General features: G+C 51.5%; 1 protein-coding gene across 1 annotated transcript; it reads right to left on the bottom strand.

The window, feature by feature from the left end:
• On the bottom strand, positions 1-16880 carry LOC134403935 (acrosin-like). Its single transcript, XM_063134477.1, has 6 exons — positions 16807-16880; positions 10645-10651; positions 8775-8971; positions 5514-5791; positions 3832-3980; positions 1-516 (listed from the first exon to the last, which is right to left on the bottom strand). Exons 1-6 carry the CDS (start codon positions 16878-16880, stop codon positions 1-3), a joined length of 1221 nt encoding a protein of 406 aa, XP_062990547.1.

Below are 16880 nucleotides of genomic sequence, written 5' to 3'. Positions count from 1 at the left end.
TCAGGGCTGGTTGGGCCAGTAATTCCGCCCAGTGTACGGCGGGGGCAGCCACGCCGGCCTCACCCACTTTTTGGTACCTCGAATAATCTTGTGAGTGGGAAAATTCCAGTCAGGGTATTTAGGAGGAAGCGTGGCATACCACCAGGCTGGCATGCTTCCTGGCCACTTCCACGTTGTCCTGGTAATATAACGGCGAGTTGTCTGCACCGTCGTGAGGGGGGTGGTGGTAGTGGTAGTCGTACGAAAGGGGATTGTTTTCCTTGTGGTCCACTGGTAGGTGGGATATATGCGTACGGTTGTGGGCCGGGGCCGGGCCGTTGGCTTGAACGGTGGGAGCAGAGCAGACTGAGGTGGGTTCTTCAGGATCTTCTGGATCCAGTGATAGTAGCTCTGGGTGGAGGTGAAGACCCCTGCCGCCTTCTGTCTGTCGCAGCCACTGCCCCAGCTGCTGATGCCAATGACCCAGAAGCGTTGCGAGTTCTCCTGCTTGCACATGAGGGGGCTGCCCCCGTCACCCTGCAGCGGGAGGAAGAGGGAGAGGCGGGCGTGAAAGGCCGGGTGAGGCGTTTGCCGCTGCCGCTTCAGCACCTGAGGGCCCGGGACTAAGCAGCCAGGTGCACACGGAGGCGTTTCCTTTAACCGCTTCGTGGGCTTGGTGGGGGTGGGAGTGGGTTGAATATTTTACTGTGGAAATATTTATAGCCTGCTATATTATACTTGAAGGTCAGGGTATAAATCTAACCCGGGGGTGGGCAACTTGTAGCTCCCCAGATGTTTTGGCCAACAATTCCCATCACCACCACCACTACCACCACCACCACCCTTGGCTATGCTATGCTAGCTAGGTCTAAGGAAGGGAGGGGGGAGGACCAAAACACCTAGATGGCCACTTATTATTATTATTATTATTATTATTATTATTATTATTATTATTTATTTATATAGCACCATCAATATACATGATGGTGGGCCACAAGTTGCCCTCCCCAATCTAAACAATAAGTAAACATTTACTACTTGAGGACTGCGTGAATGAGCCCTACCAGGCCAAACGCCACAGGCTGGCTGGCTGTGTCTCTCCTAAAACGATTCCGTGGAGCCCACGCCCCCGTCCCGTCGTGTGCCACCGGACCGTGAGAAGTCCATTTACGGGCAGGGCAAGCCCAGGCTGCTCGCCACCTTTGCTCCCAGCCCACAGTGGGCAGGCTAGCCCTTTCCCTAGTCCGTGGGGCACGTGAGGATGGCCCTTGTGGGGCGGAATCGTGGCTGATCACATCACTTCATGTTAATTTAGTAGGAAGAAGAGTCACCGTTGCCTAAGGGTTATTATCGTTTGTTACTGTTCTACACCAGACCTCCCCAAGCTTGTGCCTTCCAGATGTGTTGGGAGCCAGCCAACAGGTATGTAGGATAGAGCTTCATCCCACGTACCTGTTTCCCTCGAATTATCCCCTACAGCGCTAAGCTGTCGCCGTTGTTGTTGTTGTTGCTACCGGGCAGCAAGATCCTTTGCACACCAGGAAATGAGTTTAAGGGGGGAAATGTAAAGAAATCATAAAAAATCAATGGATGACCCAATCCGATTCAAATTTGGTATGCTTAAAGCTCTCCCTAATATCTATTACTGTGCCAATTTTGATGTCTTTATCTTTAAAGCTTTTGCAGATGAAAGTATTTGTTTAATTTTTCTTCAAATCCTGCTCCTGCGCCCCAGTGGCCGCTCGGAAAACAACAAATGAATCGCTCAAAAACTAGTAGCAAAATATTGCACTTCTTTTGGTTAAGAAGCGCAATTAAAGCAGGATGCATGGGAGTACTTCACAATAAAAGCAGATTATAAGCTGGAAAACTTCGGAGTCCTTTGCACGCAATTCGCAATGATTGCACAGTATAATGCTGGTGTGCTAAAGCTCGCAGTCTAACACATCTGGAGGGCACCAGCTTGGGGAAGGCAGCTGAAGCAGCCATTCCAGTTTTCAGAGTTGGGACAGCGCATGAAGTAGCAACGCCACGGGCTGCCTTTATCTATCTCTACAGCCTGACGCTCTCCTTGAAGCCTACTTGGCTTCGCCCTCGGCTGCCCCAAGGCGTCCCTCCGCTTCCTCTGTCACCACCACCTCTCTCTCTCTCTCTCTCTCTCTTTCTCCCTCACACACACACACACACACACACACACACACGTTGTGCTGCTTGAAATGTGTTCAGGTACACCATTCCGTCTTCACAAGAAAATGGGGCAAACTCTGGCCCTATTATGGGCAGAGCTCCCCAAAACAGGCATCAAAGCCATGAATAGCACCGGGAAAGCCAGCTCAGTCACTCCTGGGCCCAGGCTAGCTCAGATTCATTCCAGGAGGCCAAAATTTAGATGGCCCCAGAACGGAGGCAGAGAAACTCCAGCAAACATACCAGCTGTCTATAGCCTCTCCAGGAAGAGAAGGCTATCAGTGGCTGTAAGTGGTGATAGCTACTCCAGTAGCAGAAGCAGTATGGCTCTGCACACCAGTCTCTGGGGAACATGGGTGGGAGGGTGCTGTTGCGCTCAAGTCCTACTTGTGAGTTCTTTGTGGGTAGCTGGTTCTCCACTATGTGGACAGGATGCTGGACTAGATGGACCCTTGGTCTGATCCAGCATCAGGGCTCTTCTGATGTTCTTATATCCTTGACACACATAGTTGTTCCGAGTTAGGGGTGTGCAAGACCTGTCCTTCTATGTATTCAGAGTATTATGTTTTTCCACCAGCACCCCGGCCACCAATATCCATGGACATGCCTCAGAGCGATTCAAAAATCCTTCGTTTTAGGTGCCGCAAGGGAGATGCTGATGGGTGCGAGATCCAGGACAAATAAAAGGAAGGACTTCTTCACACAGTGCAGAGTTAAACTGTGGAACTCATTACCACAAGATGTAGTGATGGCCACCCATTTGGATGGCTTTAAAAGGGAGTTGGATAACTTTCTCCAGAACCTGAAGAATAGGGTGGATCCCCTTGAAGCACCAGCAGTTCTTCAGTGGGGATGGAGCTAGGAACACCAAACCCAACTGCAGCCTTCATAGAATCATGGAATAGCAGAGTTGGAAGGGGCCTCCAAGGCCATCGAGTCCAACCCCCTGCTCAATGCAGGAATCCACCCTAAAGCATCCCTGGCAGATGGTTGTCCAGCTGCCTCTTGAAGGCCTCTAGTGTGGGAGAGCCCACAACCTCCCTGGGTAACTGATTCCATTGTCATACTGCTCTAACAGTCAGGAAGTTTTTCCTGATGTCCAGCCGGAATCTGGCTTCCTTTAACTTGAGCCCATTATTCCGTGTCCTGCACTCTGGGAGGATCGAGAAGAGATCCTGGCCCTCCTCTGTGTGACAACCTTTTAAGTATTTGAAGAGTGCTCTCATGTCTCCCCTTAATCTTCTCTTCTCCAGGCTAAACATGCCCAGTTCTTTCAGTCTCTCTTCATAGGGCTTTGTTTCCAGACCCCTGATCATCCTGGTTGCCCTCCTCTGAACACGCCTTCCTCGTCCCATTGATCTCCAGATGGGTTGGATCAAGTCTCGTAGCTGGCATAATGGGGGCTGTCGTCCAAGCTAGCGAGTACCAGGTTGGAAAAGGCTGGCCCTAAGACTTCTGCTTCAGCTCCAGGCTGGAGCAACAACCTAGGGATGGTTGCTCCGTATCTGATCTGGATCTGGTCCACACTGAGCTGTCTGTGGCCCTGCTCCCCTTCCTGGGCTTCTGCTGAACCTCACTGGTCCTTCCCCCCAGCACACACACACACCTCACACCCCTAATGTCAGGACCGCGAAGACAAGCGCGATGGGGCCTCAGCAGGCTCACCCTGCAGTTGTCGATGTAGGCTTCGTCAGATATGGCACAGATGTTGTCATCTCTGATGCCAATGAAATACCATCTGCTGCTGTTGCAGACTTTACCGGGGAGCAGCTCCACGGCGGTCTCTTGCAGGATGTCCGCGTTAGGAGCACGCCCTGCAAGCAGAATGGGGAAGGCGTTGTCTCTCTACCTGCCAGTCCGTCCTTTCTACAGGGTCAGGTGCTGTGGGTTAAGCCCTCCTGGAACAGACGCCTTGGAGGTGATAGATGCTCTGGGCCCTATCTCCAGGGGTCAGTAGGTGGGTGGCTGTGGGTTAGCCAGCAGCGAGGGAAATTCACTCTGCACCTGCTCAGAAGTACACAGTTCTGATTTTGCAGAGTTCCAGGATGGGCCTTGGCAGGTCAGGTGAGCCTTGGCTGAAACTGTCCCAGGGAAGGACAAAATCTTTAACAACCAACCAAGAAACAACCACTGAGCCCTTTCTTCCTGCCTCCTCCCCAGGGCTCCACTGGACTTTTTTTTCCAATCCATGGCATCTGTCAGTGGGCACTTCTTCAAAGCCCAGGGCACGGTCTTTTGGTCTGGACCGGATCACCCCCGGCCACCCCCAGGCCAAGCTGGCAGGCTGCATGGCATCAGGGGCTTCCACCCCTAAGCCCCTGCTCCCCTATGAACAGTTGGGAACAGACGACGTAGGGGTCCCTCCACACCCCTGCTTTCATGGGGAAGTGCTAGGGCAGCCTTCCCCAGCCAGGGCCCTCCATAGATGTTGGACTACAATTGCCATCACACTTCCCAGCACGCTGGCTGGGGATGCTGGAAGTTGTAGCCTAGCACCTCGAGAGGGCATCTGGCTGGGGAAGGCCATGCCAAGGGGCGGTCCTCAACCGCTTACTCATTATTATTATTATTATTATTATTATTATTATTATTATTATTATTGCTTTTTTATACCGCCCAATAGCTGAAGCTCCCTGGGCGGTTCACTAAAAATGGGTTGGAGGGAGAAGCACCAAACGTGTGTGCAGAAGGAGAGAGACGCTGGCTCTGGTGCTGCTGAGAAGATACTTATTTTTTATTTTTCTTGTTAAAAAGGTTATTTTTTAAAAAAAAAAACTTCACAAATAGTCCAACGTTTCAGATGGTGTCAATCCTTCTTCAGGGGCTGTATTTAACACAGAATGTATATGTGTATTTAATAGGATGAAATTTAATAGGGATACATTTAGGAAATAGAAACCAAAGGCAGTTACAAGATGGGGGATACTTGGCTCAGCAATACTACAAACGAGAAGGATCTTGGAGTTGTTGTAGATCACAAGCTGAATAGGAGCCAACAGTGCGATAGGGCTGCAAGAAATGTAGAACTTGGCATTTATCCCTATTAAATTTCATTCTGTTGTTCTCAGCCCAGCACTCCAGCCAGTCCTTCAGATCTTTATGTTAATATCTACGTTCTAACAACTTTTATGTAATGGATTGACACCATCTGAAACATTGGGCTATTTGTGAAGTTTTTTTTTTTTTTTTTTTTTTAAACCTTTTTAACAAGAAAAATAAAAAAAGAAAGCCTCTTCTCACGTCTCTCTCCTTTTGCACTCACCAAATCTAAAACCATTCAAAGTATAAAACAAACAGTATAAAAAGCATGATACACAATACACATTAAAAACTGATTAAAAGCATACCATAAAACTTCATCTCCTTGATGCCCCAGCCGCAGGTGTAGCAATCGTTGAGCGCGCTCTTTTTCAGGTTCGGATCCGGCAGGCACGCAGGCTGGATGTAGTGGTTGCAAATGACCGGCTCGCTGAGCTCTATCAAGGAGATGTCGAAGTTGTGCCTTTGGCCCGCGAACTTCTCGTGCTCCACCAGCCGCTTGATCTTGCGCACCTGGGCGTCGGGGCCGGGCTTGGAGTGCTGCGTGGCACCGAGCTGCACCCGGAAGTATTCCACTTTTAGGAACCTGGGGAAACAGAAAACATGTGGCGGAACATTCCTGGGGTGGGTGGGTGTTTATCGGGAAGTTCAGAGGCGGGGGTATCATACTTTGCAGGGGTGTTCCAAATTGTGTTGTGCCAGGCTTGGGAGGGAGGAAGAGAGCTGGTGGCTGCGGGCCAAGGTCGTCCTCAGGGCCGGTGTCAGATTATTTTGCGCCCTAGGCAAGGCGAGCTGCTTGCACACACACACCCAAATTGCGCGGAAGTCCAAATGCGTGCGCCAAGAGGAGAGCTGGGACTGGCTCACTTCGATTTGGGACCGAGCCATCTGGAATTCACCGGGACTTACTTCCGTGCGAACGCAACCTGCTATGCAGCCTGGCGTCCCGATCCCCTCCGCACGTTTACTCGGGGGAATAAGGCTTCCGAGGAAAGAGGCATAGGCAGATCGGGCCGCACTGGTGCCTCCCAGTACAATGCTTTCTTGAATGCAAGTCCCGTTGATCCACGCGCGCAGGATCGGGAAGCAGGAGAGTTTGCCTTGCGAGGAGTCCACAAGTCCCTAGCTTTCCTGCGGGAAGGGAGAGGGAGTCCCGCTTGCCCGCCTGCCTGCACATCGCGGCCTGTTTGAGAAGAGAGGCGAGGCGACCCGGTGCCCTTTCCTTGGGAGTAAGGCAGAGGCTGGCTTGGGCCAGGGTCGAGCTCGCCACGTGCTTTTTCTTCTTCTTCTGGCGGCAACCTCCCAGCTCTGGGAGGGCGGCTTCCGGGTGGCTAGAGCGGCTCTGGGAGGGCGGCTTCCGGGCAGAAATCCGAACGTGGAGCCGCCCCCACCCCCACCCCAGCATCCCTGGCTTCGCTTCAGCTGGGCGGGGGCGGGGCACCGTCTTGCCCGCCCAGGCCCAGCTGAACCCTCAGGCCAGCCCGGGCCAGCTCACAGCCAACAACGCGCATGAGTGCTGCGCGGTGCGGCACCCCTCTTAGCTTGGCGCTCTAGGCGGCCGCCTGAGTGGCCTTTATGGTAGTACCGGCCCTGGTCGTCCTGCCTAGAGCCTTTCCAGTTCCCACCACTGCACCTGGAGGTTATCAGGGTGGTTGAGAAGCTAACTTGTTTCAGCTGTGGGAAAAGAAGGTGGGTCCCGTCCCTGCGGGGAGGGGTCGCCCGTAGCCCGGGAAGGGTACCGGATGGTTAACCAGGGTCATGGGGCTTGAGGGCCAAGAAAGAGATAAAAAGACCCATGAAGAAGACCCTCCATCTTCCTTGGTGGTGCGTGCGCATGTCAAGTAGGAAGATCAGGTCCGTGGCAACCAGGAGGGGGTTGCCTGGCGGTAGAAAGGTTTTTTTATGCTTTAAAGTGTGTGGGTGTCTTGGAGAAGGCCAGCCGTCGTTTCGGCTGGGTGTGGGGACATTCGATTGTTTATTGGGGTAATGGCTAGCTGTTAGAACTTTTCCTCACCTTTCCACCTCACTGCCTTTTGCTAAACTCCCTTCCCCTTTTTTCCTTTTAAAGCAGCCTTCCTCAACCTGGGGCACTCCAGATGTGTTGGACTACAACTCCCAGAATGCCCCAGCCAGCTGGCTGGGGCATTCTGGGAGATGCAGTCCAACACATCTGGAGCGCCCCAGGTTGAGGAAGGCTGCTTTAAAGGCTTTTTACCGACCAAGGCCTTATGGGTTAGATTTCAGGGTTGGCAATAAATTTGCTTTGGTCCCTAAATGAGTATCTGTGTGTTATTCCCTGAACATCTGGCTCATCCCGGTTGTGGACAGGGCTAGGGAGATGGGTTGCCTGGGAGTTTAGGACATTTGGTCCAGGAGCCTACCTTGCAGGGCTGTCAGGTGGACCCTGACAGCCTCTACAATTATTTATTTCATTTATATCCCACCTTCCTCCCATCGTGGAACTCAAAGTGGCTACATGTGGTTCCCAGGTGGTCTCCCTTCTAAACTCTGACCAGGCCCAGACCTGCTTAGCTTCAGCAAGGGGAGGGGGGCTGCCTGCCTGCCTCATGTGCCTTCAGGCTGTTCCTTGAGGCCCTGCTCCTGATGAGAACAGTGTGGTTCAGAGTACCAGACATCAGGGTTTATGAGTCCTAGAAACTCAGTGCAAAGCAGAAGGAAATGGTGGGCGGGCTGCCTGTATGCACCGAGAGCCCCAGGGTGGCTGTGCAGTGGGGCCGTGTCGATTATACGACGCAGCAGCAAAATAGGGTCGCTCCCAGGGTCCAAATTATATAGGGCAGGGATGGGAACCTCTGCCCAGCCACCCCACCTGGCCTGCGGAGGCCTCTTTCCTTCCCTGAAGCCCCACCGACAGGACAGCAACAGTGATGTGGCCTCCAGGAGCCCTCCGGGCTGTGGCGCCGCTGGCTTCCTCCCTCCTTTGTACTCCTCGACTGGGAGAGTGGAAGGGGGAGTCTGGCGGAGTCCGGCGGAGTCCCTTTCTCCATGCAGAGGGAGGTTTAGAGCGAGCGCGCTCTGGCACTCTGCGTGGGTGGGTTGGGGGAGGTGGGACGTCCTCTCTCAGTGCAGAAAGAAGCGTGGCGCAACCTGGGCATGCATGCGGAAGGGGCTTGGGAAGGAATGGCTCCACGCCCTGACATTATTTGGGCCCTCGGAGGAGGTGCTCCGGGAGGGCATTTGGACTCATTCTGCCCACCCCACTGGCAGCCACCACCAGTTGTGTCAAGGCAGGAGATAGACGTTCCAATTCTTGTTAATAATCGAGCTGCCCTGTTCTCTACCAACTGAACTGTCTTCAAGGGCAGGCCCACTTCTGTCCCACTCCCACGCTTCTTCTAAGCAGCTGGGAGCAGTGCTGCACAGGGGATTTCTGGATGATCTCCCACCTTGGTGCTGTGCTTCAGACGTGCCTTTGGACCATGGCTTGGTTCATGGATTGCACCGAGAGACAGACAGACAGACAGACAGACAGACAGACAGACACCCCTTGAGTTTTTGGAACCCTTGGCCTCCCCGCACTTTTACAAGGCTGGCATGGTTTGACTCACTTTTTGATGCGGAAGCAGAAAGCGGAAGAAACGACCCAGCGAGAGTTGATGAGCGAGCCGCCACAGAAATGACTCCATCCCTTTCGCGTTGGAAACTGTAAGCTGACAGCCCAGGGCCATGTCCCCGGCAACGCATCTGTGCCGCCTATAATCCGCAAGGAGCTGCCTTGGCTGAGGGCCAGTGGCCGGTTTCCACACTCACTAATGTAAAAAGAAACCAGCTAAAACATGTCTGCTGTGGGCTTTTGTTTATTGCAGCCAGAACAAGACAAGTGAGACAATCCGGCTGATGTAACTCTCCTCCTGCAGCCCAAGCACTGGAGGGTCAAACGCACTTTGACCCAAACGCTTCCTTACAGCAGGGAGGAGTTGTACAATTCTAGGAACTAGGGCTATACACCCCCTCCCCGAACCACTTCGGATCCCGATCCGGACCTTCTGGATTGGGCTCGAACCGGTTCGGGTCGATTCAGACCTCCCCCAAGATCCGGAGTGAGATCCAGAGGTCCAGATTGATATTTGGCCCCCATACCCCTCCTTCCCCACTTACTTGCCTCCGCAGCGGACAGTGGAGGCAGGTAAGTGGGGAAAGGGGGACAAAATGGGGGGGCGAATAAGTCCCCCTCCCCCTTACCTGGCTCCGCCGTCTGCTACCGCGTGGACTGTGGTGGCAGTGACCGCCACCAGGTAAGCCCCACCCCCTTACCTGCATCCGTAGCAGTCGGGCTGCAGTTGAAGGCGCCGCCTGGACCACTACGGACGCAGGTAAGCCCCTCTCCCCCTGCCCTCTTACCTGGCTCTGCCACTGTCACTGCACAGATTGCAGCGCCGGCGCCAGGTAAGCCCCCTCCCCCCACTTACCTGCATCCAGATCTTCGGAACAGTTTGAATCACTTTGGACCATTCCGAACTGCTTCAAGCCGATCCAGATCTCCCCCAATCTGCTCTGGAACCAGGCTTCGGAGGTCCGGATCGGCCCGCTCTGCTTCGGATCCGTGGATCCGTAACGGAATGGAGCACACCCCTGCTAGGAACTAGCAGGCACCTCCTCCTGGGTTCTTGAGAAGCAAGGAATGTTTGAGGTGCACCAACCACCTTTTTGGATAACAGATGCTACTGCTCTTGAGAAAAGTCCTCCCAAATCACACCACAATGGTGGGTGAATCCTGCCCCGCATTCTGTCTCCAATGGTGGCCAGCCAGATGCCTCTAGAATGCCCCACAGCAGGGCCTGAAGTCAACGGCCATCTGCATTTCTTTGGCAGTGAGTTCCATAAATTAATTCCATACCATGTATCTGAAGTTCATTCTTATTTGTTTCTCATTTAAATCTCCACCCGCATCCTCCCTCCCTCTAATGTTCCGGTACCTGGTTGCTCCATTAGTGGTCCTTCTGGCCTTGGGGTTCTGCTATTTCACAACAGGTGGGTTTGTAGTAAGACTGATCTCGTCTGTGATTTAACCACAGCTGAAGGAGCTGACTTGGTATGTATCACTGAGCTCTGGGTGGGTGAGTTGGGTGGCATTAGCCTGGCCCAGCTGTGGCTGCCTTGCTTCTCAGTGTAGCACTAATGCAGACCAGAGTGCCTGGGTGGGGTGGGAGTTGCTGTGGTCCATGGAAATGCCATCTTACTCACCAGGAAACCGCTTTCCCCTGGGGCGTGCTATGAGAGCCTGGATCTTACGTCAGGGCAAAGAGACAGATACGGCCTGTGGTTGCTTTACTGCTCATCCTGCTGGCCAACGGCATCCCAAACTGAGCTTGCTGAAGTGTTGGGGCATCCCTGGACTGTTGTTCTGGGTGACTTCAATACCCATGCCGAGGCCACCCTGACAGGGCCAGCTCGGGACATCATGGCCTCCATAACAACCACGCGACTGACTCAAAGTGATCATGGGCCCAACTCATGGGGCAAGGCTAAACTTTGCCCCAGAGGGTGGGAAGGGTGGTCTGGATCATGCCATTCTCAGGGTCAGGCCATTTACTGGTGAAGCTCGGACTCTCTGCATTTGCTACTCAGTGCAGAGACAGGGGACCCCCTAAAATGGTCTTCTCTCAGAGAATTATAGAATCTGATGGATCCCCGAATGCTCTGGGGGATTTTCCAGTAACATGAGCTGGCGATACAGCTGAGGCCCTTGTCTCACTACGGAACGATAACATGCATTATCAGGACAGATTAAAGGAATTCCTTCTTCACACAGCGCAGAGTTAAACTATGGAATTCCCTATCACAAGATGTGGTGATGGCCACCAATTTGGATGACTTTAAAAGGGGGCTGGATCAATTCCTGGAGGAGAAGGCTAGCCATGGCTACTAGCCCTGATGGTTGTGTGCTATCTCCAGTATTTGAGGCAGTAAGCCTGTGTGCTCCAGTTGCTGGGGAACATGGGTGGGAGAGTGCTGTTGCACCATGTCCGGCCTTGTTCATCCCTGGCCAATGGCTGGTTGGCCACCGTGTGAACAGAGTGCTGGACTAGATGGACCCTGGGTCTGATCCAGCATCAGGGCACTTCTGATGTTCTGATGTATTGGGCTCTTGACATGATTGTCCCTAAGTGCCCTCTCTGACACTATGGAACTGGGTGTCTGGAGAGTTACAAACATTGAAACAGGCCAGATAACCGTTAGAGCACATAAATGGCATAAGAGTCGCTGTAAAGCTCATTAAACACAAGTAAGAGTGCAGAATCGCACCTACGTTGTGGCAGTGAGGGCAGCACAGACTTACTCTGCTGCCTCTGTCACATCTTCAAGTAGCCACCTAACAGAGCTACTCCTCTGGGTAGACTGAGGGTATTAACAACTCTCCCAGTGAATGGAACGTTGGAACCCTCAGACGCCTGTTGTAACAATTTTGCAAAGTGCTTCGAGGAAAAAATCACCCATCTTCATAACGGTCTTAGTGTTGCTATTATATCACATCCTGGTGAGGTGCCCAATGCCCCGTCTTGTCCTGTTTCTTGGCATCACTCAAAGCTGTTGCAGCCTGAGGTTGGGGACAAGACATTTGCATTGGTCTGATCAACCACGTGCCCTCTCAGCCCTTAAGAACATCAGAAGAGCCCAGATGCTGGATCAGGCCAAGGGTCTGTCTGTTTCAGCATTCTGTTCACGAAATGGCCAACCAGCTACCCACAAAAAAACCCACAAGCAGGACAGGAGTGCAACAGCACCCTCCCACCCATGTTCCCCAGCAAGTGGTGTACATAGGCCTATTATTATTATTATTATTATTATTATTATTATTATTATTATTATTATTATTTATTTATTTATATAGCACCATCAGTGTACATGGTGCTGTACAGAGTAAAGCAGTAAATAGCAGGACCCTGCCGCATAGGCTTACAATCTAATAAAATCAAAGTAAAACAATAAGGAGGGGAAGAGAATGCAAACAGGTACAGGGTAGGGTAAGCAGGCACAGGGTAGGGTAAAACTAACAGTAGAAAGTAACAGTAGAAGTCTGCACAACATCAAGTTTTAAAAGCTTTAGGAAAAAGAAAAGTTTTTAGTTGAGCTTTAAAAGCTGCGGTTGAACTTGTAGTTCTCAAATGTTCTGGAAGAGCGTTCCAGGCGTAAGGGGCAGCAGAAGAGAATGGACGAAGCCGAGCAAGGGAAGTAGAGGCCCTTGGGCAGGCGAGAAACATGGCATCAGAGGAGCGAAGAGCACGAGCGGGGCAATAGTGTGAGATGAGAGAGGAGAGATAGGAAGGAGCTAGACCGTGAAAAGCTTTGAAGGTCAGCAGGAGAAGTTTATATTGGATTCTGAAGTGAATTGGAAGCCAATGAAGAGATTTCAGAAGCGGAGTAACATGGTCGGAGCGGCGAGCCAAGAAGATGATCTTTGCGGCAGAGTGGTGAACAGAAACCAACGGACTGATGTGAGAAGAAGGAAGGCCAGAGAGAAGAAGGTTGCAGTAGTCCAACCGTGAAATAACCAGCGCATGAACAAGCGTTTTGGCAGAAGAGACAGACAAAAATGATCGAATCCTGGCAATATTATACAGGAAAAATCGACAAGATTTAGCTACTGCCTCAATATGAGGAATAAAGGAGAGCGAGGAGTCGAATATAAAGCCAAGGCTACGAGCTTCCTTGACCGGAGTAAGCGTAACATCATTGACAGTAAGAGAGAATGAGAGATGAGGAGAAGGTTTAGGAGGAAAAACAAGCAATTCAGTCTTTGCCATGTTACTGCCTCTAATACTGGAGGTAGCCCATAGCCATCAGGACTAGTAGCCACTGAGTGCCTTCTCCTCCAGGAATTTATCCAACCCCCTTTTAAAGCCATCCAAGTTGGTGGCCATCATTATATCTTGTGGTAATGAATTCCTCTGTGTGAAGAAGTCCTTCTTTTTATTCGTCCTGGAACGCCCCCTAATCAGCTTCATGGGGTGACCACATTGGGTTCTAGTATTATGAGAGAGGGAGAAAAATGTCTCCCTCTCCACCTTCTCCGCACCAGGCCTAATTTTGTCCACCTCTATCCGGTCTCCCCTCAGCCTCCTTTTTCCAAGCTAAACAATCCCAGCTGTTGTAACCTTCGATCGCAGGGAAATGCTCCAGCCTCTTGACCATTTTATTTGCCCTTTTCTGCACTTTTTCCAGCTCTACAATAACTTTTTTTAGATGCAGTGACCAAAACTGTACACAGTATTCTAAGTGTGGTGGCATCATAGATTTATATATAAGGGCAGTATGTTTCTGGCAGTTTTGTTCTTGATTCCTTCTCTAATAATGCCTAACATGACGTTTGCCTTCTTTACATTGGCTTCAAACTGGATTGACATGTTTTCATCAAGCTGTCCACTATAACCCCAAGATCTCTTTCTCGGTTGTTATCTACCAGCTCAGATCCCATCAGGTTATACTTGAAGTTGGCTTTTTTGTCCCACCGTTCACCACTTTACACTATCTTACATTGAACCCCATCTGCCATTTGGACGCCCACTCTCCCTGCTTGGAGAGATCCTTTTGGAGTTCCCCATAATCTTTTTTGGTTTTACCCACCTTAAATAATTTGGGGTCATCTGCAAACCTGGACAATTCACTGTTCAGTCCTAATTCCAGATCTTTTATGAACAAGTTGAAAAGAATTGGTCCCAATACCGATCCCTGTGGGACCCCACTGTTTACTTCCCCCCCATTGGGAGAATTGAACATTTATTCCTACTCTCTGCTTTCTGCTCTTTAACCAGTTACTGATCCATAAGAGGACCTCTCCTCTTATTCCATGACTGCTAAGTTAATTCAGGAGTCTTTGGTGGGGGACTTCATCAAAAGCTTTTTGGAACTCTCAGTAAACAATGTCCACCGGATCACCCCTGTCTACATGTTTATTCCCACCTGTTCTTAGGTTTAGCGTTAGCAGTCTGGTTCCATTCTGGTTGAAGTGGAGCACTCCCCTGTTGTACAGGTCCGGCTTGCCCCAAAATGTTCCTCAGTGTCTAATAAAACTGACCCCCTCCTCCCTGCAACACTGTCTCATCCACACATTGAGACTTTACAGCTTCGCCTGTCTACCTGGCCTTGCGTGTGGAACTGGTAGCATTTCAGGGAAAGCCACTTTGGTGGCCCTGGATTTCAAACTCCTACATAATAACCTAAATTTGGCTTCCAGGATCTCATAGCTACATTTTCTCACATTATTGGTACCAACATGGACCACGACAACTGATTCTGCCCCAGCACTGTCTGCTGTGCTATCTCGGGGGCATGTGGTATCCTCAACCTTTGCACCAGGCAGGCAACTCACCATGCTGTCTACACACCCATCACAAACCCAGCTGTCTATGAGGGGATCTACACAGAGTCGTCGGGGCGCCCTGAAGGCGCTTGCGTGCGCCTCCAGAACACCCCAAAACTCCTAGTGTAGATCCAGCCTACTACCTGTCCAGAAGAGGCAGAGGAGGAGGAGGAGGAGGCGGACCCGCATCGCCCCTCGCGGGGACGGGGCGAGAAGTTCCAGGGCTCGGCGGCTTCGCTGGTGAGTCCTTGCCGCCGTTGCCCACCTCCCCGCCGGCCTCCTGCTGCCGGCAAAAGAACCACCCGGGGAGGCCAGCGGGGAGGTGGGCGACGGCGGCAAGGACTCACCAGCGAAGCCGCCGAGCCCTGGAACTTCTCGCCCTGTCCCCGCGAGGGGCGATGCGGGGCCTCCTCCTCCTCCTCCTCTTCTGGACAGGTAGTAGGCAGGATCTACACTAGGAGTTTCGGGGCGCCCTGGAGGCGCACGCAAGCGCCTTCAGGGCGCCCCGACGACTCTGTGTATACCCCCTCTATGTGCCTGATGATCAAATCTCCCACTATAACAAGCCCCCCTCCCCCCCCCCCCGGAGGCACATCCTCAGTGCGAGAGGATATTTGCGCATCTCCTGAGGAATGGGTCCCTTCTAAAAGATCATTTCCCTCTTCCTCGGCGTGACGGCCTTCTTCCTCAAGACCCGCATTTTCCATGACTGCAGAGGAGCTGTCACTGATGGAGTGAGACGTCACTATTAGGTCCCTGAAGGTCTCATCTACCAACCTCTCCACTTCTCTTAGCTTCTCCAGGTCAGCAACCTTGGCCAGAAGCTCATTATACTGAGCACACACCCGTGACTTCTGTCCAGCAGGCAGGCAGGCGTACATGTAGCACTCAGTGCAATACACAGGGAAGCCCCCACACCCACGCTGGCTTTCTACCTTCATAATTGGGTTTTTTATTGTTATTATTTTTGTTATAGGGTTTGTTTACTAGGAATTCGTTACTGGGAGAAGGTGGGGAGTTGATTTATAGCTTGTTTAGTTTGATTTACAGTTACGTACTGTGAGTAGAGAGGGAATACCTGATGGAACGCCTCTCCTGACATGAACCTACCTGTACACTGCGCTCAACATCTAAGGTCCTCCTCCGAGGGAAGCTCGGAGGATGGCAACAAGGGAGAGGGCCTTCTCAGTGGTGGCCCCCCGACTGTGGAATGACCTCCCCGATGAGGCTCGCCTGGCGCCAACGCTGTTATCTTTCAGGCGCCAGGTCAAGACTTTTCTCTTCTCCCAGCATTTAACAGCATTTAACAACGCTAAGTTTGTTTTTTAACGGACCCCCAGAACTGTTGTTTTTAAATGGATACTGTTGTTTTTATGTTTCTGATGATTTTTAAAATTTGTATACTTTTTAAATGTTTACTGTTTTTAACTTTTGTAAACCGCCCATAGAGCTTCGGCTGTGGGGCGGTATATAAATGTAATAAATAAATAAATAAAAATTAATTAATTAATAAATGAGTTTTGTGCCCTGCTGCTAAACTCGCTTGTTTGCTGATGCTTTGTCACTGGGGCTGAGATGCTTCGTAACTGGGGCTCCCCATGTTTGAAGAGCTCAGAGAACCCTTGCCCATCACGGCTGATGCAAACTAGCCAAGGAGGGTTGATCGGATGGGTCCAGGGAGAGGTAAACACACCATTGCATGAGGGAGTGGTGCCTGCTGCCCTTAAGGAGGTACTTCTGGAAAAGCCTTCACTGGGTCCAGAGATTTAACAACCATCATCCAGTCACTAACATCCCGCTTTTGAGCAAGGCTCTTCAGAGGGTGGTGACCAACAAGTTGCAGACGTTCCTGGAGGATCCTGATTATCTAGACCCATTCCAGTCTGGATTCCAGTCGAGATACGGGACAGAATCGGCATTGGTCACCCTAATGGATGAGCATCATTGGGAGAGGAGAGGGACAGTGGGAGTTTGACCCTGTTACTCTTACTCAATCTCTTGGTGGCATTTTATATCGTTGAACATGATATAAAATGGACTGGCTCTGTGGGTTGGGAATTGGGGTCACTGTTTTACAGTGGTTCCACTCCTAACTACAGAGCAGGGTGCAGAGAGTAGTAGTAGTAGTCGTCTGTACCTCAGCTCCCTGGCAACTATGCTGTGGTCTGCCACAAGGTACCATTTTGTCTCCACTGAAGCCATTGGGCGCACATCTACACCCCAAAAGGGGGCGGTGCGTCCTTACTGTTTTGGCCCCAGAGGACTCTTTTGCTACTCACTTGCAGTTCGTGGCTTTGGCAAGCATAGGCTGGAAAGCGGCAAGGAACAGAATTGGGAGGAGCAGCCATCTCAT

The sequence above is a fragment of the Elgaria multicarinata genome, chromosome 9 (assembly GCF_023053635.1).
Source record: "Elgaria multicarinata webbii isolate HBS135686 ecotype San Diego chromosome 9, rElgMul1.1.pri, whole genome shotgun sequence".
NCBI lineage: Eukaryota > Metazoa > Chordata > Lepidosauria > Squamata > Anguidae > Elgaria > Elgaria multicarinata.
This window is presented reverse-complemented; position numbering and strand designations above follow the sequence as displayed.

What these genes read in the sequence shown, in the direction of transcription:
- LOC134403935 (XM_063134477.1), bottom strand. Translation starts at nt 16,880, where the DNA reads ATGAGATGGCTGCTCCTCCCAATTCTGTTCCTTGCCGCTTTCCAGCCT. An exon ending in TTCTGCTTCCGCATCAAAAA is followed by an intron (nt 5,792 to 8,774) that starts GTGAGTCAAACC and finishes CTGTTTCCCCAG; the next exon opens with GTTCCTAAAAGTGGAATACT. An exon ending in CCTACATCGACAACTGCAGG is followed by an intron (nt 517 to 3,831) that starts GTGAGCCTGCTG and finishes CTCCCGCTGCAG; the next exon opens with GGTGACGGGGGCAGCCCCCT.